Source organism: Centruroides vittatus, unplaced genomic scaffold (genome assembly GCF_030686945.1).
Source record: "Centruroides vittatus isolate TY-2023 unplaced genomic scaffold, ASM3068694v2 contig_250, whole genome shotgun sequence".
Taxonomy (NCBI): Eukaryota; Metazoa; Arthropoda; class Arachnida; order Scorpiones; family Buthidae; genus Centruroides; species Centruroides vittatus.
The window spans coordinates 757841-780944 of record NW_027121584.1 but is presented as its reverse complement, the minus strand read 5'-3'; the positions used below and the strand labels follow the sequence as shown (position 1 = coordinate 780944).

The 23104-nt window shown below is 28.7% G+C and overlaps 2 protein-coding genes across 3 annotated transcripts in view; one reads left to right on the top strand and one right to left on the bottom strand.

The window, feature by feature from the left end:
• Positions 1 to 1415: 1415 nt before the first annotated feature.
• Positions 1416 to 22965, bottom strand: stck (LIM zinc finger domain containing stck). Of its 2 annotated transcripts, none has more exons than XM_067265851.1 (10): positions 11870 to 12166; positions 9030 to 9161; positions 8890 to 8935; positions 8084 to 8271; positions 5982 to 6053; positions 5708 to 5785; positions 5451 to 5601; positions 2708 to 2849; positions 2524 to 2599; positions 1416 to 2434 (listed from the first exon to the last, which is right to left on the bottom strand). In XM_067265851.1, exons 1-10 carry the CDS (start codon positions 11977 to 11979, stop codon positions 2311 to 2313), a joined length of 1119 nt encoding a protein of 372 aa, XP_067121952.1. In that variant the 5' UTR covers positions 11980 to 12166; the 3' UTR covers positions 1416 to 2310. The 2 variants fall into 2 exon arrangements, with proteins under 2 accessions (XP_067121952.1, XP_067121953.1); XM_067265852.1 differs by lacking the exon at positions 11870 to 12166 and adding an exon at positions 22846 to 22965 and having other exon boundaries at positions 1418 to 2434.
• The window catches only part of LOC136971394 (sodium/hydrogen exchanger 6-like), a 74559-nt gene continuing 68817 nt past the window's right edge, over positions 17363 to 23104 (top strand). Inside the window, exon 1 of the mRNA XM_067265842.1 lies at positions 17363 to 17496. The gene's annotated coding sequence lies outside the window, so the exon portion shown is untranslated. The remainder of the gene's footprint in view (positions 17497 to 23104) is intronic.

The following is a 23104-nucleotide window of genomic DNA, read 5'->3' as shown; positions in this document are numbered from 1 at the left end:
CTAAGTAATAAAAATGGAGCCATTAAAAAGTTTATTAAAATTAAATACCTATTCATTTAATTGTAACTTTTTAATTCAATTTCTTTCAAAAATAAAATAGTAATTTTTTTTTGAAAGATGTTCATAAATTTAATTAAATTCAAGAAATCATAAATTTTTGTTATAAAAAAAATAATTTTGTTGATATATTAATGCTTGCTATGGAATTATTCACACAATTTGAATATGCTAATCACGAGTCTATAAAAATAAACATTTTTATATTAAGAATTACACTAAAAATCATTGAAGTATAAAAAAAATTGTATTAGCTGAGAAAACTCTGCACGAAAAAACTATATTATACAATATGTTTGAATGATTTTAAAATGTAAATTATGACGCTAATTCTATTTATTTAGTATTTACTTTTTGTATCGGCAAATATTCAAATTTTCATATTTGTTTTACTGGAATTTTGTAGAAAATTAACTTTATAAGAATATTTTATTACACTTCTTTATTTGTAAGATTCAAATATCTATCTTGTCATTAGTGAGGAATTAGTTTGAATTATGTATAGACATATTTAAGTTATAAAATGAAAAAACATTTCAAAGTAATTTTGTTCCGTTGGAAATTTGGAAGACACCGATTTAAGCCAGACACAAATTACCAGGCACCCGTAAGGCTATGTAGTTGGCCCGAAGTTTAACAAGATCTGATCTATAATGAAATGGAAACATGGGTGAGGGATGTTATCCTAACCTAAATTGATCTATACCATCAATCATCAAGTTTTTAATTTATTTTTAGTTATTACTTGAAATTATTATAATTCATTCGTTCAGGAAAAGTTAATAAGAAATAAAAGACCTTTTTAGACTGTGGAAATTGTTGTCATAACAATATTCCAAGTGCTGGAAAACTGAATCGGTACCATCATTTGTATCTTTTATCGCCAAAATGTGACAGTTTCCCTTTTATCCTTGGGCTGTTTTGTTACATGTTTCAAAATTATGATCAAGAAATATTGAATTAAAATACCAACAAATGCAAGATTTTCTGCAATTAGAGCAAAAACAATTGACCGAAAAGTTTATTTTAGGGAGGGAGGGAGAGAGAGAGAGAGAGCACTAATTTTTTGTATCAGCGAGATAAATAATGAAATAAAGTTACTTAAGAGTTTAATTTATTTAAAATTCAATGCTTTTGAATGCAAAATTCATTGTCAGGAACATAAAAATTACATCAAAAACAAATTAAATAATTCTTTTTGTAGATTTTGTGTTTCTCTTTGGATAAAGTTTTTGATTTACAGACCTTAGCTATTTTATAACTTCTGCTTTATCAATTTATTTCACGGTAATTGTATCAAAGTTACAAAATTTCAATGATTATGTCTTTTATAAATGATTAGGAATTATAACTTGCCAAATTCATTCATACATTTATAAATATCTCTCTTAACTTTTAGCAGAAGAAACAATAAAAAATTTATTTGTTGTAGGAGGGTTTATATTCCTTATTAACTTTTCCTTTATTCATTTTAAAAAATATTAAATCTAGAGTAAGTGATTTCACTGGAATTAAAAATATAATAGCTTATATTTAGACTGCTTACATAAAAATGCAGTAAAATCACTGCTAAATATAATTTTTGGATCAAATGACGAATATATCTGGAAGACGAATCCTTCGTATGATTGGATGAAGAATAAGTCTACTCCAGTCTGTAACAATTGTTTTTTTATAACCTTTACCAAAAAATTATGAAACAAAGTATTTTGGCCAAGTGTTTTTAGCACATATCGTGGAAAAAATGACTATATTTCAAATTGAAAATGAAATGCCAACAAGATATTCTCCATTTGACCCAAAAACTTTTTACATAAAATTGTGGCAGTGAACTCGATACAAGAACTAATAAAATTAATTATTAGTATGATCAAAAATCAAAACAATAAACATATTTAAACAAATAAATATTAATTAACGTAACTACAATTGTAACAAATTTGTTTATGTTTATAATATTTGATTAAAAGCTTCATTTATCAATATAATTTTATACACATTAAATTTAACAGTCTTATTGCAAGATTTTCTCTTGTAATATTTATTAAAAACATTTTTTTTAAAATTATTCTTGCTTTTTAATTAATAATATAATATATTTCAATAATAAACAATATTTTAATAAAAATAGTAATTAGTATATTAAAATAGAAGTATCTGTATATTTGAAAATACTCCAGGTAATTATTAATTGTCTTTAAAGTTAATCTAGATAATTGCATATAAAATTTTGTATAGATTCCGCCAATACATTTATGTTATTGTTTTCTTTGGGGAACTCTCGTATGCTTTCTTCAGACGTTTCTTTAATTCTCCCGGAAACTTGTCGTAGCATTTTTTGCAAACTGGCTTCAGATCGAAGTCGAAGAATTTTGTTCTGGAGAAATTTTAAGGAATGTAATTTTAATTTAACGACGCGAATAATTTACGAGAGCTAATACAATTTAATAATAATAAACGACATACTTTTGACTCATTTTCTGATCGCATAAGGCACAAGCAAAATGATTGACGCACCAAGCTTTGTTCAGAGCGGTAAATACTGTTAAATATCAATTTTAAAAATTTTAATTATTAGCATCATATTTTTAATAATATTCCAAAACAAACATTATTCCAAAATAATTAATTTGATCAATTATAAACTTACCGTCGCCGGCAATCACGTTGTTGCAAACAAAGCAGAGGTTTCCAAATAATTGGTGATAATGAACTTCACAATATGCCAAACCTTTCTTTTCATAATGTCTATGTCCCAAAAATGGTTTCTCACATTTGGCACAAACAAAATGCTAAAAGAATTATATATAAAATTTTTTAATTCCATTCAATTCTTAAAAATATTGTATCATCTAATGCAGGGATGGGCAAACCGCGGCCCGCGGTAATATTTTTTGCGGCCTGCCTCACAAAATATGAATAAATATATCAATTTCCCAGCTTAAGGAAGTATGCAGCAAAAATTCAAACATTATTTCTACAACTTATGTTTGTGAATAGTTTTTCCGCAATGAATTTAGTAAGAATTAAAAGAAATTGGCTAACAGACAGACACACGGAAACTAATTTAAAACTAGCAGTGACTAATATTTAATCAAATATTTCCGATGTATTACGTTTACATCAGTTTCAGAAGCTAAATTAAGTATACATATGCTAATTTATAATTATATATGAATAAATAATTGTGATTTACTGGAATTTTTTTCCTCTTTTCTTTTGTATGCAGCCCGTGTCGTTTCAAAAGTTTTAAAATGTGGCCCTTACATAAAAAAAGGTTGCCCATCCCTGATCTAATGTAATATTTTATTAAATAGCCTTAGAATTCATCTAAATAGTTGATAGCATCTCAATTATTCACATCATTAAGGTCAAAATTTAAGTATTTACTGAGTGGCAATTAAATTGGTTAAGGAATTATTCTCATTTGCCAGACTACAAATTTCAAATCTAGTCAGATAATTATTTGTATCTTCTAATTTTTAAATGGAGATTGTTGTTTAGAGTATCATAAAATATGTAGTAATATTTTTATTAAAATTAAAATTTAATATATCAGATCAGTGGTTCTCAAAGTGGGTGCTACTAGCTCCTTGTGGGTGGTGAGTAAATCTAGGGAGTCGAAAATTCGTAAAGGGATACTAGAGGCGTGATCCTGACCAAAAATGTAACTGTATGCGAGGGTTTGGGTCACTGGTAACCTCTCCCTTTCCTCCATTAAAATGGGTAAAAAGAAACATTGCGTTTAATGGTTTCCAGATAATATGAACAATGTATGGTAAAGATACAAAGTGTGAAGTTCAAAGAAAAGTTTTTCTAAGAATATTTCCAACCCTTCCTCACTCAAGAGAAAACAGGTTGGAGACATTGGGTATAAGTTTATGGAACCAAAGGGACAGTGGCTTGAAAAAGTTTGAGAATCACTATCATATTGTCTTTATATGTATAATTTAACAAATAAACAGTATGCAATATAACTTCATCTACTGGGTTAAATATTAATAGTGAGTTTTGCAGTTTAATGTCCAAACATGACAAATATTTGAAGAGAGGTAAACCACAAGGGCATTACCCAGCGAGGGGCAGCTGCCGCTCCCTAGAAGAAAAATTAAAGTATACTAATTGACACACAGACATATAAATTTAGTATCAGTTTGAATAATGAATATTGTGACTAGACTAGAGCCTAGAGCCATGTCATGAAATCTTAAAACTATTTCGCTGTTTGCTGCTATTCTTGCACTCAAAGAAACTATGAGTTGCCACTCTCTAGTTCAGATCTTTGGTACACTGCTGGTAAACCATATTTGGATACATAAAATGTGAAGATTTCACCGTTTTAGTGTTAGAATGTATAAATTAAAGAATATGACATACAAGCAATTTAAAACTTAATTTTCAAAACATTGGATATATACAAGATTCTTGTCGGGAAAATTTGCAAATAGAACTGGAGTGTGTGTTCATTACACATGCTCCTGTTCTATTTGTAAATTTCCCGACAAAAGATATATTTTATATATACAAAGTGAGTCAAAAGTCCCTTCCTCCTTTCTCATTCCAAAAGTACTGAAGAATATTTATTATACAACAACAAAATTAATATATGTAGTTATATAGGAAGTCATGTATGGAGAATCAGATGGGACTGTTTTTGTTGACCTTGAAAATTCCTTTAATGAGGAAAGGTAATGTAAAAGTTCCAATGACTAAGTTAAAGAGCACCACTTGATTAGTCTAGATTTACCAAAAATAGTTGAAAAACTGACAAGAGATATTTTGAAAATAAGCAGTTCAAATGATACTGCTAAATTTTAATAAGATTATAATATGAGTAATCAATTATTAAGATATGGAATTTGAAAAAGGTAGGTGGTTAAGCTGTCATCTTGTATTTAATTTAATAATTAGAAATAAATGAATTAATGTAGAATATTTCTGGAAGAAAAGATGGATCAGAATCAGACTTGAACCTGCAACTCCTGCTTACTGTGCAGATATTTTGCCTATTAAGCTACCCAGACCTGTCTGATCTTTGCTTCCAGACCAATAAATATCTTTATAATTAGCCATATTATAACATGATTACGATTTGACAGTATTATTTGTTTTGTATATATTGAAAAGGTTTGAAAATTTAAGTTTTAGCTTGCTTGTATGGCTTTGCGCAGTATAGCATCAGAAAACTAAACTCCCAAATCCAAAATTTACAAATTACAATTATAAATATGGACATTAATATTGAGCTGTAGCATTATGAAAATATAAGTTTTCATAATTATTTAATGTATATTATTATTATTATAACAGAATTTAAAAATGTATTATAGCCATACTTTTAAAATAGTTTAATCATAAAATATATCTTAGATCTATATGCAAATGATTCTTACTTCTACGTGCCAATGTTTTCCTAGTGCTGTGACTACACGTTCTTCAATAGGACGACGACAGGCACCACATATAGGAATTCCCATTTTATCGTGACATCTGAGGCAATATAATTCACCTTTGACTTCTCTGGCATCAGATGTCAGTTCAATTCTGAATGATTAAAAATCATCATCAAAATAAATTATTGTAATATATTAGTAAAATTGATTTTAATAACATTTTATAGTTACTAAATTAAAATTTAAAATTTACTTACCCACAAGCAGTACAATTAAAGTGATATGGATGATATGTTTCACTTTTATATTTTAATGGGCCCTCATCTATAACAGCACTATAAAAATTACACAAAATCAAATTACAATCATTTATTTGCTATTATTTAACTGTTAAAACTAACTTTTATGATTTTTAGTACTAAAATTTATCATCAAAAGATGCCAATATTTGGCAAAAATTATATTATTTGGCATTTATGCAACTAAGATCTTGCTTTAATATAAGAAAGATAAATACAATACAATGCTTACTGGCACTTAAAGCAAATGTATTTTCCACTATCGGCAGCTTTTTCTTTTGCATTACATTCATGGCACAAAGCTCTGAAGAGAAAAAATGAATCAAATAAGTAATTAATAAACCTCACTTTATCTAATTTTTATTAGCATATAACAGACTAACAATAAATTAAATTGCTAAAGATCGACTATGATTATAAAAAGAAAGATATTACTGAATACAATTTATCATAATATGTTATTTACTTTATGATAACTTCTTGATTGTAAAAGCAGAAGTCTAATTTAATAAAGAAATTGGAACACTTTTAATAAAATCTTTCCAAATACCATATTTTCCAGCGTATAAGACGACCCCCGACTTTTACAGTTAAAATATAGAGTTTGGGATATACTCGCCCTATAAGACGACCCCCGACTTTTGAGATTTTCCTGGATTAAAAAGTCATCTTATACGCCGGAAAATACAGTAATCATTGTAATTCAGGGCTTACAACCTATGACATATATTACAATATAAATAAGTCATTAATTAATACAATTAAAGAATTATAGACTTGGTTCCTTAATCAGATAAATTTAGCAATACTAGCCTGCTTAAACAGTTATTTATCTAACCACCTAAAAGGGGGTTTTTGGACTAATAAACAAATTGCTATGTCCTTCTAATCTGACTGTTTACTGGAATTCAAGAATTACTTAGAGTTTCTTGAACTCCAGTAAACTGTCAGATTAGAAGGACATAGCAATTTGTTTATTAGTCCAAAAACCCCCTTTTAGGTGGTTAGATAAATATTTATAGACTTGTTCTTTACAGTCAATATCATGACACTGTTTAAAACTAATATGCATACGTCGATTATATTATTTATTATATGGTAGAGCATCAATTATCCGACCCCCGATTGACCGTCACGTCGGTTAACCGACCGTGTTCTAGTCGGCAAATTCAAATGTCTGCTAGCGATGTGGCGCTACAATATTTGGCTATGTCTTGGCTACTTTATTATTATTTTTGCTAAATTTTTGCATGTTTTAGCTGGCAACATGGCTCAACCATGAAAGGGAGGCCAGTATTTAAAGCAGGCTTAATTTTCTATTTTTTTCTTTATTTTTGTATTTATTTTTTGCAAAATAAAGAAATAATTTTTAATGTTACAATAGTGACGATTATTATTTTAAAAAAAATTTTGTTAGGCTTAACATCGATGAAAATTCAATGCGAAGTAAGTTAATAGTGATATACTAATATACTAATTACATGGGATATACTAATATACTATACTAATAATGTATTTTTTCATTCTTCTTGGTTATCCATTTTTTCAGTTATCCGACCAACCCCAGTCTCCAATTGAGTCGGATAATCGATGCTCTACTGTACTATCAACTAATAGATCAATAGAGAATTATAGAATTCTGTATTGATCTGACTTTTTGACCAATTCCTGGAACTTTTTAAACATGCCCTGTAAAACTATTTAAAGAATACTGTTAAAAATAAAATTAAAAAATAAATAATTAATTTATAAAAGAGGACATAAAAACTACACACTATTTTTGTCGAATAAGATTTTTTGATAATTTAATGAAACTAAATTACAGATTGTAAAAATAAAAAAAGTTTTAAGAATAGCAAATTTCAAGATAACTTGTTAAATAATATTGTACTTTCAATATAATATAATTTTACGATAAGTGTTAAATGAATTAATTTATTATTTATTTAATTTGCACACATTTGTTTAAACACATTTATGTTTTATTTTTGTTGTTTCTCAACATGTTAATCAATCAACATAAAACAACAGTGCATCATTTGACCTATTTATTTTTGTTTATTTTTTCCTAGTTATAATGACATTATAATTATACTTATTTTTCATTATAGTTACCTTAGTTTGTTTCTAGTTTGTGAAGAACAATCATACACTTAATCGTCGTAAATTCTTTATGTATCTAAAATTTATATATCCTTTTTTTTTGGATTATGTAAAAAATGTTTAATAAATGCTACTTACATTTTCAGTCCATGTTTTTAAATATTAAAAATATTTTATTTGTTATTCAACTGTTTTTATACAATATTTATTTCAAATAGTTATGATGCTTACCTGCCATTGTTTTTAATAAATCCTTGATCTGCAAGTGGAATTTGGCACAATTTGCAACGAAAACAGTTGGGATGCCAATTATTATTCATGGCCTTTATGACACGTCCGATTACGAACTCTCCGCATTTTCCGCAGCACGGTGCAAATAAGACATGAAAGTCACTCTCGCAATATTTTCTCCCTTCGAACTGTTTCGGAGATAATTTAAATAGTTATAGATGAATCTTAGGAAAGTAATGTTAAAAACATCAAAATTCAACTGTGTTAAAATTGATTTATCTTATTATCTTTGACAATACCGTAGAGTTACATTTACTGATATTAAAACTTTTAATTACAATTGTTTTTTGGATTGTAGAAATACAATTTTTATTTAATATCATTGCATCATTTTTAACAAATTATTTGCTTTAAGTATTGAAAAAAAATATAGAAATATTTTTGACACAAATCTAGAAAATTTATCTTTATTTTCAAGAAGTTGTTATACAACTTACTTTTTTAGAGTTATTTTAATTCCATTTTCAGAATAATATATTTTAAATAAACAAAATTTTATTCCATTTATCTTAAATAAACAAAATCTTATTCCATTTATCTTAAATAAAAATATATATTCAATATCTTTAAAATCCAGCAGGAAAAGCTCGTTAAACCAATGAAATTATCATCTTAAAATAAATAGACTACGTAACACACTTATTATTGTTTCTTCTGATTTTTAAAAGCGATATTTCGGAGAGAAAAGAAGGAAGTGTACTTAAGTAAATATGAAATTAGAAATGCTAATTAGAATATATATTTACCTCATAAAATATTCCTTCAGGAAATGGTCTGAAGCATTGACAACAACTAGTAGCAAAAATATAAAAGTAAATTTAATTACAATAAAATGCAAATAAAATTCTTATATAAGGATATAATTTACAAGATTTTCTTTTCTTACACAAAACACTGCTGATGCCATACTTCTCCGTGAGAATTTACAATTTTCTCGTGAGGTTCGAAACCGTCCCCGCAACGCGAACAGAACATAGCTCCGAGAGACATGATGATATTTTGTGCTTTTTCCGATTCTCTAAAAATTAAAATATATCTTTTAAAACTCTTAAAACTATATATGTTATTTAATGCTGGAAATTTCTTAAACTCTTGAAAGAAAAATCAATATACCTAGCCCAATTACAACATTGGAAAAAAAGTTTATTTATTTTATTAAAACTGTTACTTTTTAATAATAATTAAGCTGAAATTAAAATATTTGAACATAATCATCATAAATATATAAAGAAAAAAGCTATTTTTTCTCAGATATATTCTGATTCCAAGAAAAAAGCTGATTTTTGATGCTGATTTAGACATGACATCATCATTTGGCTGTTACCAAGTTTAGTAAACTATCTCGAATGCTATCGTCACTTATTATATCCTATTATAATACTCGACGGAAATACGTCAATTAAAAAAAAATACGATTGAATGCATTTTTTATAATTGTTATCAAATAATGAAATAAAGATATCTGTAGATTTGAATTTGAAATTCTCATAAAATTTATTATTAACACAATGACAGTTATGTCAACAAGTTATTTCTGGCAATTTTTGACTAATCATAGTAATTATTTAATTAAATTATTTCAAATTTATTACACATTAAAATTTTTAATAGCTGACAGCATGTCTTCCTATAATCCAAACTGACAGCTTATTAATATATTTAGTCTAATAATTAAGTCTAACACAGGCAATCACCTTAATTATAATTATTTATAATCTAGATAATTGATCATCAAATATTATCTATTTTTATGATATACTGTTTTAGATTATACTTGTATAAGCAGATTATAGTGTGTGTATGTATTTAGACCTATAGCCTGAATTTCATTTTTTTCTTATGAATCATTAAATATTTTTAAAAATTGGAATTACTGATAGATTTTATTTCATATTACAATGAAAGCTTACAGTAACAGAATATGAAATAAGCCTATCCATTTTAGTTGCAATATATTAAAATCCTGCTGTCGATTTGTGACAACATGAATGGAATTCATGAGTAGACACTGAAATTCTGGATGTAAAGCTATCTTTCATCTCAACAACATGCAAATATTATTAATTTTCTGATAACATAAAAAGCACATCTTATTTGCACATTTTCTTTCTTTACCTATTAATGAAGAGAATATAAAAAATACTCAACCATTCCAGCAATCCACATAACTAAGTAATTTCATAAACCTTTTTTTTAACACCAGTTAAAAACATAACAACAGACTAATGTTTCAATTACAAACTGAATTTTCAAAAATGTCAGTCTGTTGATATTAAATTTTCGACCGGTGTTATAAAAAATATTATTGAAATTTAGTTCATCCACAAAAATGTTTGCAATATATTTATCTGTCGTATCGCCCACACCGGTAACAGGTTCCAGGTATGTGATTTATTTAGTTCAACCATTTATTACCAAAGACTAACATTCCTTATAATTTCTCTTTCTAGTAGTAAATGACAGCTGAATATAATCTATTCTATCATTTACTACTAGATACATAAGATTACATTCCTTATCATTTCTCTAAGATATTACACAAGTCTGGAACCATACGAGTTATATTGTTTCTTCCTGTAATGAGTAAGAAGAAACATAAATTCAAATTATTTTAATGGTATGGATTTGTAGTCGGCAACAATTTGCCAAAGAGTTTAACAGGCAATATCTGGTATATGGTCTTCTCAACAATCACACACAGCAGTTTAGATGCAGCCTGTTAAACTCTTCAGCAACTTCTTGCTGACTATGAGTTTCCACCATCCAAATAACTTGAATTTGGAGAAAAGAAAAAGTATACCTGAAGTAACTGTAACTGTATACAAAGAGTATACCTTATTTTTTATATCTACTCAAAACCCAACAATAACAAATTTTCCTTACTCATGCATTGCCATTGGTCCAACCTCCCTATTCCCTATATATTATATATATATATATATTATTCTAAAGCCGAGAATTATAGTTTTTAAAAATTATTTTCATTCTATTGATAAACAGATGATTTGTCACGCATACACAAGTCAATAAAGATTCGCTTAACAATTCCGACGAGGAATAACGTTCCGAAACCAAGAAACCGAACAAATACTATTATTAGTGATATAATCAAGACTGGTAAATCTAACAAAGATCATCACCAGTCTTTAAATAATCACCACTAATAAGGATAGTTATATAAATAGGCTTACATATGCAAAATGTAACAGAAGTAAATCATAATCCTATATTTAATTCAATCACATTATACAAGAAGAGACTTAAAACTGTAATTTACATAAAATATATTTAATATCTTCATTGATTTATTCACCAAAATTCATTGATATATCCTATAGTAGTATAGTAAGTGTTATTTTTAAACAACACACGAAATGAACAGATAACACCAAACACAAAATTAATCAATTAAATAAATAAATTTATATTATTTTGCATGTTAATAACATATTTTTCTACCAAGTCATGCACAAGTAAGTGAATTAATCAATTGGTTATTGCTGCATGTAAAAAAACACACCTTTTATCAATTTTTTGTTTACCGATTTATAAAAATTCCGCCTTTTACTCGATAAATAAAAATTTACTGAGGTTTTTATACTCTGTATTGCTGTAGCTATAAAAAGCAATTTCATTAGACAGAAACATTAACGCTACAATTATAACACGTTCGTCAAATTAACATTTAACCTATCCGACAAAAGGACGCTTTGTTATAGTGTTTACCTGCATTGTGAGTTCTCGGTGTTTTCGTGAAATTCCTTTCTTCGTTGATACAGTGGAGAGTTCTGCACAGGTAACAATTTTAAATGTGGTGCACGCTTTCGTCCTTCCATACCGACACACTTTTTTCGCAACAAAAATAGAAATTGGCGACGAACGAACGTCTTTCAGAATTTTGCGACCAAACGTCACTCTTTTAATTAAGATATCTCGGTATTAATCCTTCGTCACTCTATAATCTCTTTACTTATTTAATTATATCACACTTACAGGAAATCGCCTAATTAAAGCGAAACCAAATACCCCCTTTAAAAAAATAAATCTCGATTAAATTACAGATGTATACTCTACATATACCGTATAGCAAAAGTAAGTAAATAAAGCGCATTTTTCAAAATTATAAACTATATAATCGATTTTAGTTTGTTTTACTCGGATTTAAAAGTTATTATTGTAATGTACAATTGAAATACATTTAAAATGTTTAGAGATTTGCTTAAAAAAACAAAAAAAAAATGGCGATTTATTCTTATGGAGCTTACACGAACTTTAATTTTTGATCGATATTTCATTATAGATATTGTAATACAGTAAAACCCGGAAATTCTGTCAATGGCGGAAAACTTGCAAGACACGGAAAAACAAAAGTACCGTCGAGTTCCGCCAAGTAAAAAGTATGTCATTAGCGAGGTTGGGGCCGAAGTTTTAAACGCGAAAACGTGTACGTCGGACGTTGAGTGCCGCTTTCCTGTGTCCTGTGAGCCTAGAAGTTTGACAATGGCGTTTGGAATGTCGGGTATGATTCCACTGACTTTCCAAACGCCATTGTCAAACTTCTAGGCTTACAGGAAAGCGACGCTGAACGTCCGACGTACACGTTTTCGCGTTTAAAAACTTCGGCCTCAACCTCTCTATTATTGGTAAAAATGAGGCACGCAAAATGGTGTATATTATAAAATTTTTGAGTGAAATTCAAATAGAAAAAAATAATAATTATTAAAAAGTTTTCAAAAATGGTTTTACTGGTATAGAACAGGGCGCAATTTCAAAAATTTAGGGATCTTTATAATACTCTGCATTATACTACAAAACATTATCAAATTCATTTGCCAAATGCAACATAGTTAATAAAAACAAACAAATGCTGAAAACTGCTAGTCCTAAACTTTTACTTCGTTAGGTACTTTTTCCATAAAATCACATTCTCCTCTGTTTCTCGAGAGCATTTTTCAAACTCCTTTTCTTTTCCTCTTTTCGCACTGCCAGCACTTGGAGGAATGTTTTCCACTCCCACTATGGACTCGGTCAGGCCGACAATGGGGCAGCCGGGTGGTGAAGAACGGGACCCGGCATATTCGGGACCATCATTCACCATCCCCGAAAAATTCTCGGGATTTTTCGACCCGGCTGGATTCGATCCCGGATTTCCCCCAGCGCAATAGGCTGACACCATAGTTGCTCGGTCATCCGGACTTAATTTTCCGAGTATTAGAATGGATTAAGTGTTGAAACATCAAATACAATTTGTTGACATTTTATCAAAGAAAATTAACTTTAAATTGTTGTTTTAAAAGATATTTATTTCTCACTTTTTCTTTCATACAATGCCAAAGAAATGGAAAACTAAAATATGGTTTAAGGCAGCCCTAACCGATAATCTGTAAACTGGACTAATTCTTTATTATTATTATTATTATTCTTTCCGCCTTTTGGCCACCAAGACAGTCTTTTTAATCATATTCATTACGGATTCGGCCAGCGACGAGGGACGGGCCACTCACTGAAAAATTTCTAGATCTCTCATTAAAAGAATTGTTAAAGCATCGACGTATATTAACCGTTAAATTCAGTAAAAGTTGATATTTGACAATCTATTTAGAAAACTTTAATAGGGGTTTCGATTTCTCTCCAGCGTTGTCAACTGGATATACAGTATATATATATATATATATATTTTTTTTTTTAAATTAGAGAACTGAAAACAATGCTGGTTTCTACAAAATATCACCAGATGGCGACTCTCGAGCAATAGAAGCTTGGAATATAAGGATAATATAATTCGAAAAATGTTTATTTTTCACAATAAGACAAGATAATAAGACAAATAAGACAAATAAGAAAGACTGCATCGTCCCACCAGATTTTTTTTTTCCTCTCTTAAGTTGTGTATTGTTGTAACACGATGATCGCGTAGTAGTAAATGATATCAATCAGTCATTAGAAGGACTCTAGTTCGATTTCCGGTTACATTTTTAGATTTTTTTAGGGTGGTTTGGCCGAATATGTCGATCAGTCCCTCGTTAGAAAAATGTTTTAAATTGAATTGGTGATGACATTTAATTCCCGAGCCGCAGTAGGGATATATATATAATATAATTAACATTTTAATAACATTAATCTCAGAACCATCAGATCGAATAATTTATTTATAAAAGCTCACTGCAAAATTTATTACATAGGCTACTTAGATTAAATTAAATTTTGTTTATTAATTAGCGATGAAAATATGTGGACATTTTTACGACCTGTTATTGTAGGTGAGACCGGGTTAATTGTTGCAATTTCGGCTTGGCTGGGCTATAATTTTGTTTTTCCGGTTAAAAATCCGTATATTATGAACTTAAAAGTTTTGAAAAATCTTTCAAATTTAACAACTTGGGGGACATTGTAGGGGAGAGTAGGGTAATGGGGCCCACCTGTTTTTTGGCTAAACGGTTCAGAATTTTTAATCACAACAAATGCTTGCATCTAGCAGCTCCAGAGCCAACTTCGAATTTTGAATATGGTGGCTGTTCTGTGCACACGCTTGATTGTGTGAGGAAAAAAGTTTTGTGCATCTATCTTCTAATTGGAACACTATCATTTGTTCGACTGTATGTACCCTTGTATATAACTTATTGTTTCAATAATATATATTAATGCTAACTATTCCCTCAACTATTAAAATACACATGAAGAAAGGATTTCACTTTTGTGTCTAGTCAAGGTTATGGCGTGAAAAGGCAATGGGGCTCAACGAGAATCAAATGATAATGAAGACGATGACATAGATGCGAGCAACGCTAATAATACCCGCATCATCTGTGGAGAATTTGGTAGAAACAAAGAATTGTGGTACAGATGTACTGCCTGTGCTGCTTGGGCACATTCTGAATGTAGTGGGTTTGATTCTCCAGATGATTACATTTGTGATTATTGTATTGAGTGATTAAAGTTTTTAATTTAAAGTGCTTGAACTTATCATTAAACATACAAACTATTTTGAAAACAATACATATATAGAAAAATTAATAATTCATATGCAAAAACTTGTCAAATTGTTAATGTTTGTTCAAAAACTAAAATTTTTGAACAAACATTTCTAACGTTTTAGTCTTTTTTCAATGTTTTTATATGATGGTTCCCATTACCCCACATGGTTGAGTAATGGGGCTCAATGTAATGTTTTCTGGCTTTTATAATTAAAACAATATGGAAAGAAATACTAAAGTTTGACACATGCACTTTATTCCTTAGAGTACACTGTTTGCACCATTAAAATAATTTCTCACAATATTGTTAAGTTTTCTTTAAAATATGCAAAATACCTTAGGTAGGCCCCATTTCTCTACTCTCCCCTGGCTATCCGACGAACAGTGCAGGCAAACATAAAATGGATCGTTCCCTCTACAGAGCTGGTGAGCTCCGTTCTTTCAGACTAGCTACTGAATCTAAGTCTTATTTACGTCTCGAATACGGTTTAAAACACCATACAAAGCCAATCTTTATTTTGCTGTTTGACTTTTTTGTTATTGATCATTTAGCTTTTAGAACTTTATCATGAAAATGATTTTATGAATATCTGCAGTCAATGAAATCATTTTCTTTCCTTAACATCCCTTTCTTCTTTCTCGCATGTCTTTATCAATTGATCATTTATGAGTTGTTTTTTATGTCGTGCCATTTTTAAAGAGAAAACCCAAAACAATGACATGTCAAAGTGTGAAGTAAGTTGTTACAGTGTAACAAAGTGTCACGTCCGCGTTGTTACAACTATCTCCGAGTGTCGCCTTTACCCCTGTCCGTAAACTAAACAATCGTAAACTAAAGCATGGAATTAAAAAACTAAACAGTAATATAAATATGTACAATAACGGCAACATACATTCAGCCCTTCGAGCCAAAAATCACATGCGAAACATAACAAACAGAAATTTATTTTAGAACGTAAATGACAAGAACCGTCGCAACTTCATCTCATTTGCTGCTATAAACCGAAAATACACGTGGGAGGCAATTATTCAACAGGCCACATGCTTCGTGGCTGATGAAGTGTTGCACGTAGCAAACACTATTTAAAACTCGTCGTAACAACTAGTCTCGGTTTCCCTATATTAATTCCAAGGGGATGTTTCTTGAAATTATCAGTACAAAGTTTCAGTACTCTCAGTCCATCTATACAGTATATCATCATCATTTCATGGCAAACAGTACAAGAATTTGAAAAAATTGTAGACGTATAATTGCCCACTGTCGTCCGTCCGTATTTCCTTAATTTCAAGAACGGAGTTAGATAGATGAAATACAAGACCAGATAAGGAAACCTTAGGGGCAGAATGCCCCGATTAACTATATACGAACTTCCGATTCAAACCGGAAGTCACGTTATTTCGATTCAAAATTTCCACCCGAAAAGTGTTAGATAGATGACCGACTGTATTGTTAACGGAAAAGTATGATGTACAGGGGCAAGTCACTAGTAATTTGAGGTGGTGAGAATATATTATTAAAAACTGCAGCCCGGCATTGTCGTGAATTCCAGTAACAAAAGAAAAGTCGAAATTAAATATTGAAGCCACGTATTCTTTTTTTACTCCACCCAATCAATATTGGTAATAATGTACTGTACTGACAAATTGTTAATAACGTCCATCTTTCTTAATGAAATTTTAATAATCCCGTTTTGATATCAAGAAATTACCATCAGCCTATTAATAAGTTATATTTTACTTTAATAATGTTTCTCTTATTACATAATATTGAATAAGTTCGGTAAATGACGTAAAATGAATTGTAGTATTATGACGAAATTTTTTGAATAACAACGAAAGGCCTACGTAGAACAGCATTTAATTGATTGAAAGTATATTGACGTGAGCAAAATGTAGAACAAATTAGATAAATAAAAATAATATTATCTTCACTTGTTATATAATAATAATAATAATAATAATAATAATAATATATAATCGTTTTTAAAACAGTTCCTCTACTTCAAAATATATATAATAATAATAATTCTAAAATAAAATATTTCGTATTTTTTCCTATTAAATTCACAGAATTTATGACAGACTGTTCATAAAGTTCTGCACCTGAATTTTATCCAATGTATTTTATGAATTATAAAATTACAGTTTTATTGTTCATAAAGTTTGTAGAATAAAATTTACAAGAAACAGCTGCTATAAAAGCCAGTAATAAAAATGAGATGCTCAGTTTTTGGCAAAACATTATTATAATATTACTATTCAGAAGATACGCGAACTAAAATAAATGGAAGAGGAGAGCAGAAGAAGTAGAGAAGCGTGTTAAAGTCGAACGTTTTCCATTCGACACTAAAAAGACAATTATCTAATCCGAAAATTACGGTAAAATTTGAAAACTTAATCGGCTTATATCCTAACTTTTTAGGCAATAAAGCTGTGTATTTTAAATTAATATATCGTAATTAATTTTAAGATAAAGGCTCGAGTAAATGTGTAGTCTTGTTACGTGAAAAGTCAGAACTTTTATTGTTTAATTTCTATTCTATCGGGTTTTGAATTTAGAAATAGACGTTTATTTTCCACGTTCGTCTAACAAGTAAGACGAAGCGGTCTAAATAATTAACGATTAATTTTGTAGCTTATAATATTAAAAATTAATGTTAATGATTGCACGCTGTATCATTCTATACTTAATTTAAAATTAATTTATTGGCTACTCCAATTATGCTTGTTTAACCCCCGCGTATTTAACAAACTCATGCTGTCTACATAAATATAAACATTTTATTATTATTTATACAATACTAAGCCATGCTTTTAAAGAGAAATAAATATTATTTATTTGAAAACAAATATCTAAAAATAAATTACAGTAAAACCTACGGTTTATACAGGCTTTACTGTATTATTACTTTTAACAGGAATAACTACAGGTAATACAATTAAATTATCGATAAATAAAGAATATCAGACATCCGGATCATTTGCCATCATCATCATCATGTTTTCAATATCAACAATAACTACAATAATAAAAAAAAACCACATAGCAGTGAAATATTTAAGCTTACGTGTCGAAATTTATAATGAAATTAATAATAATCAAGAGAGAGATGCTGTAATTTTAAAATATTTACTGAAGGAAAAAGATTACGGACAATCATCAATATATATGATCTTTGATTTCAAATGGATCTGGAACCATTTTCTTTGCTTAATTTATCACAACAGCCACGAAAGTTGTAGGAGAGAGTCGTGCAGTACCGACCGGTTACTGTTCTAAAGGATATTAAGATCTTAATACTCATATAAATTGTTTTAGTGATTTTTATTCAAGTATATAAAAGTATAAAATTCTTTGACAATAGTACACTATTATACTATAACCAATAATAATAACATTTATTCAAAAAAACTAGGAAAACATACGAACGAATCTTCGAAATTTTACAATGAACTTCACTGCTTATAATTGTTACAAATAAAATATTTTCTTGAACTGCACATTTGATACGTGTCTAACAAGCAATACACTGTACGCAATACACTGTACGCAGTCTTCTTGAAATGTCTCCTGACAAATCACACGCACTGTGGTTTCTTCTGTACCGCCATTTTCAGCAAATCCTTTGCATTTTAACTCAAAAAATTATAAAAGCTTTAATTTTAGATCTGACCCCCTTTCTAATCAGTACATTCTGTTGTCAAGAGCATTTACCAATAACCTTTTCTTGCCTAACAAGGAACAAATGACTAGAAAAAAATTCTCATTTTATTGGTTAATTACAAGTAATTCTCATAAAAACTAATCCCAGTAATCCAAATCCAATGGAATTATCAAGTGAAAAAATGTAGACACTTTCAATAAGGAAACGTCGGTCAACGTCGAAATTTCCGTCATCCGCACTAATAGAGTCTCCATCGAAAACTTCCATTAGGAAAGAAACCTTTATTTGTGTGGTTCAACAAAAACGTTTCCACTTAATGATGATTCAACAGACACGAATCACACTATAGTAACTGAAAGCTGTTTAGTGTGTTGAACTGCGTCATAGACGTGGCGAAAGCATTTTATTTAATCATCAATGATGATGTAAACTGATTAAAAGCGATAATAATTATATAATTACAGTCTTTCTCGGAATAAGAATGGAACCATTATGATTAGTCTACTTAAACAAAGGAAAATAGTTTCGTGTTTCCGACCGTAACATACCAACAAAACACGAAAATTCATATATTAAATTCGTTTAAATAAATGAAATTTTATATTCGATTTTATAGAAAATAACAACAAAAATTATAAATTCTCTTAGACTGAAATATAAAAATAATTCTAACTAAAATAACGTAGAAAACCACTCACTGATAACAGCTGTAACAGCAGGTCTTGCTAATGATACTAATTTATAGAGTGAAATAAAATATATATAGTCTGCAACGTGCAGCGTATTACAGTATACACTTAAATAATATTTGTTCTTAAACAATTTTCTAATTGAAATTCAATAAAATAAATGAACAATATGTCGAGCTGCAATTTTTAATCATATTTTTAATTTATTCAGAATATATGCTCTCCATCTCAAATTAGTAGTGACTTGCCCCTGTATATCATACTTTTCCGTTAGCATCGGAGTCGTGCCGGTCATCTCTCTAACTCCTTTCAGGAGAAAATTTTTGAGTTGAAGTTACATGCCTTCTGGTACCGGAAGTTTTGTCATTTTAATTCAAAAATTTTTCCTTGAAAGGTGACCGGTTGACTCGGTATCGAATCCCGACGAGTCGAAAAATCCCCAGGAAATTTTTCGATGGGTGGTGGCCCACCAATGGCCAAGCGTTTTTCTGATCACTTCTTGATATTCTAACCTCGTTTCTGCAGATGTCGAAACGGGGTTATATACTGTAATTCGGCATCTGTCTAATGAAACTAAGCATTTCCTGTGATGTCTAACAGTTTATTAGCACTTGGCATGTGTTTCGGCATTTGTGTGTGTTGAAGTTTTTCAATGTGAATTTTTTTATTATTATTAAAAAAAGCAATAAACTTTTGTAATAAAAGTGACTATTGGTACACACGACTACTCAATTTATATACATAAATGAGTAGTCGTGTGTACCGAGAGTATGTACAGTACATAAATGAGTGACTATTTTGTTTGGCAATAGATCATATTAATTCAATTAGATCTTACGACGTTAAAAACACTAAATTCTTCGATTTTTTTACAGTCAATTATTTAAATTTCCGAGGCGAAAAATAGAAATTCATATTATTTATTTACCTATTCATTTTTATTAACGAATTTGTTAGTAATTGCATGAATTAAGAATAATATCGCTTATATTGTGATTCGTAAGGATGTTATTGTAGGATAACACTGAAACTGACAAATAACTGTTTCGTGTCTTGCCGTATATTAATTATACCTATAATGTTGAAATAAAAAATATTGAATTCACTATTTTGAAATATTGTACTTCGAAACCGAAAAAAAAAATTATATGAATAGACGAGGTTTATAGTTTAAATAGCACTATCATCAAGTATTATCAGGTGATAAAATGAAAGTAAATAATAATAATTATTATAAAAATAACTTTAAATATTTATATAAAGATAATGTGATATTTTATTAACCGGACATACACAAGCAGATATATCAAAATATACTAAAGAATGTCAGACAAGTTGAAGAATTTCAAGTTTACATCCTGCGTTAGAAACATTGGAGTAATATTTAATTGCTAAACCTCTAGGATCTGCATATTAGGACTTGGCGGGCCACACGCTGCCCAGGACCCACGGATTGCTCGTGACAGGTTTAGCCGATTTAATACGGATGGAGAAACAACTCACTGTTCAATTTCTTTTGCCCACTAAATCTACTTAAATGATTAAATCTATCGAGACAAAAATTTTAACCACCGACGAAGTTTAATCCACTTTTTTTGATATATTTTCGGGGGGTATCCATTACGTTACGATTTTTTTTCTTTTTATTGAGAAATGACTATTCTAATGTAACCGCATTGTGTAATTATTTATAAATATTTATTAGAGAAATGGAAAAAATTGTTTTAACGATTTTCATTTCAAATTTTAAAAACTCTGTTACACGTCTAATTTTTATTTGGCGCAGAATCCCATAGATTATAATGAAAATTATAAATCCAATAATTGATTTTCAATCATTTTAAACCTCCATTTGTATATTTCAAAATTGAAAAAATACTGTTGCTACTCGCAGTACGATTTCAAGAGAGAACAATCTAATCAATTTGTTTGTGTTCATAATTAAATATCTGGACATACTCATTACGCATTATTTATTACTTTTTTCTATTTTAATTAAAACTGTTTTAATTTAGGCATTTATTGCTGTTACTTTGCTGCTACACATATCAATATATATATATGTACAGTATTATAACAATACAGTATAATAATAACAATATATCATATAGACGCGTTATTTTAAAAAAAAATAATTAAAGAAAACATTTAAAATATTATAATTTATTAATGAATATCCCATTGAAGACATAAAACCCATTCATTTAGATAACGATGACGTTTAGACCCACGCCTAAATAACAAGGAAGAAGTTAACAAATGACTAACAGGAAAATAAAGATGAAATTATATATTATTATTAATAATATTTTACGAATATATAATGTATAATAATATAATATATATATATAATATACGAATATAATATATAATATATAGGCTAATAATAAAGTAAACATATTTATGTTTACTTTCGTACAAATAGAAAACATAAATATACGATGTTTTATTTATTAAGAATTATTTTTTCATTGTTAAATATTACCTTCCGATATTAAAGCTATGTCAAATAAATAAAATTTGTTTGAAAAGATTTCGAAAAGGCATGAAGTAAGACATATAACAACTGTTATATTGTTAATGCTCTTCAGCTGCATTTCTTGTTTTCCAGATAAAAACAAGCCAGAAAGAATAGAGTATATTACTTCAAGATTAAAAATAAAATTTAAAAAAGCTGCTTTTGTCACAGTTTTTTTTTTTTTTTATAAAATACTTCACACTTGTAAAATTATTCCCATTTGTTTAACATTAGAATACTTCAGAAAACCAATTTATAACCATTTATTATTTTTAAAAAATGTAATAAAATTCATATATAAAATAAATTACCCGGATTTTAACTGGAATTAATCAAGAAAAAAGAGTAAATTATCATAAAAAGTTGTATATACTCCTACACTTTTTTAATATTAAATTAGAATAATTGAATATAGAAATGTTTTAAATATGCAAAAGACATTTAAAAACTTGTTTTTTCAATATAAAGTGATTAAACATTGCTTTATAACGAATAAAACAGCCAATATTAATATAAAATTGACGAATTTTAAAGTAATAACGCCCTATATATCTCTATAACATTAAAATTTTGTAATTTTATTGCTTAAGAATGCGTACTTTTCCCAGAACACTCCTTATAACCGCTTATGTTATTAGAATTCCTTTTAAATAAAACACGTGCTAGAAATTAGCGCAAATTACATATATACAGGAAGAAAAAATAATTTAAACTTTATATAATTAATAAATAAACATATAATTATTAATAGATACGATGCGAGATGCGAGTAAGGAATATATAAAAACAAGAGAAATGATGGAAATAACGAAAGAACACGTGGATAAACATTTTATAGGCGATAATATCGACTCACCTTAGACGATAATTATCGAGTTTTAGATAGCTAATCTGGCGAAATTAAGCAAACTCGAACAGATGTTCCTATCTCGTCTCCTACCTCACCGCACACGCCTAAACTTCTACCGACATATAAGGAATTATAACGCGGCGTAATTTTATATAACCTTTTACCTATATTAAAAATCGTATTATTAACTCCCTTTAATTTTATTAAAATAAATTTGCATAATTTAATTTTTTTATTTAAATTTACTTTATCGGAATATTTTCCC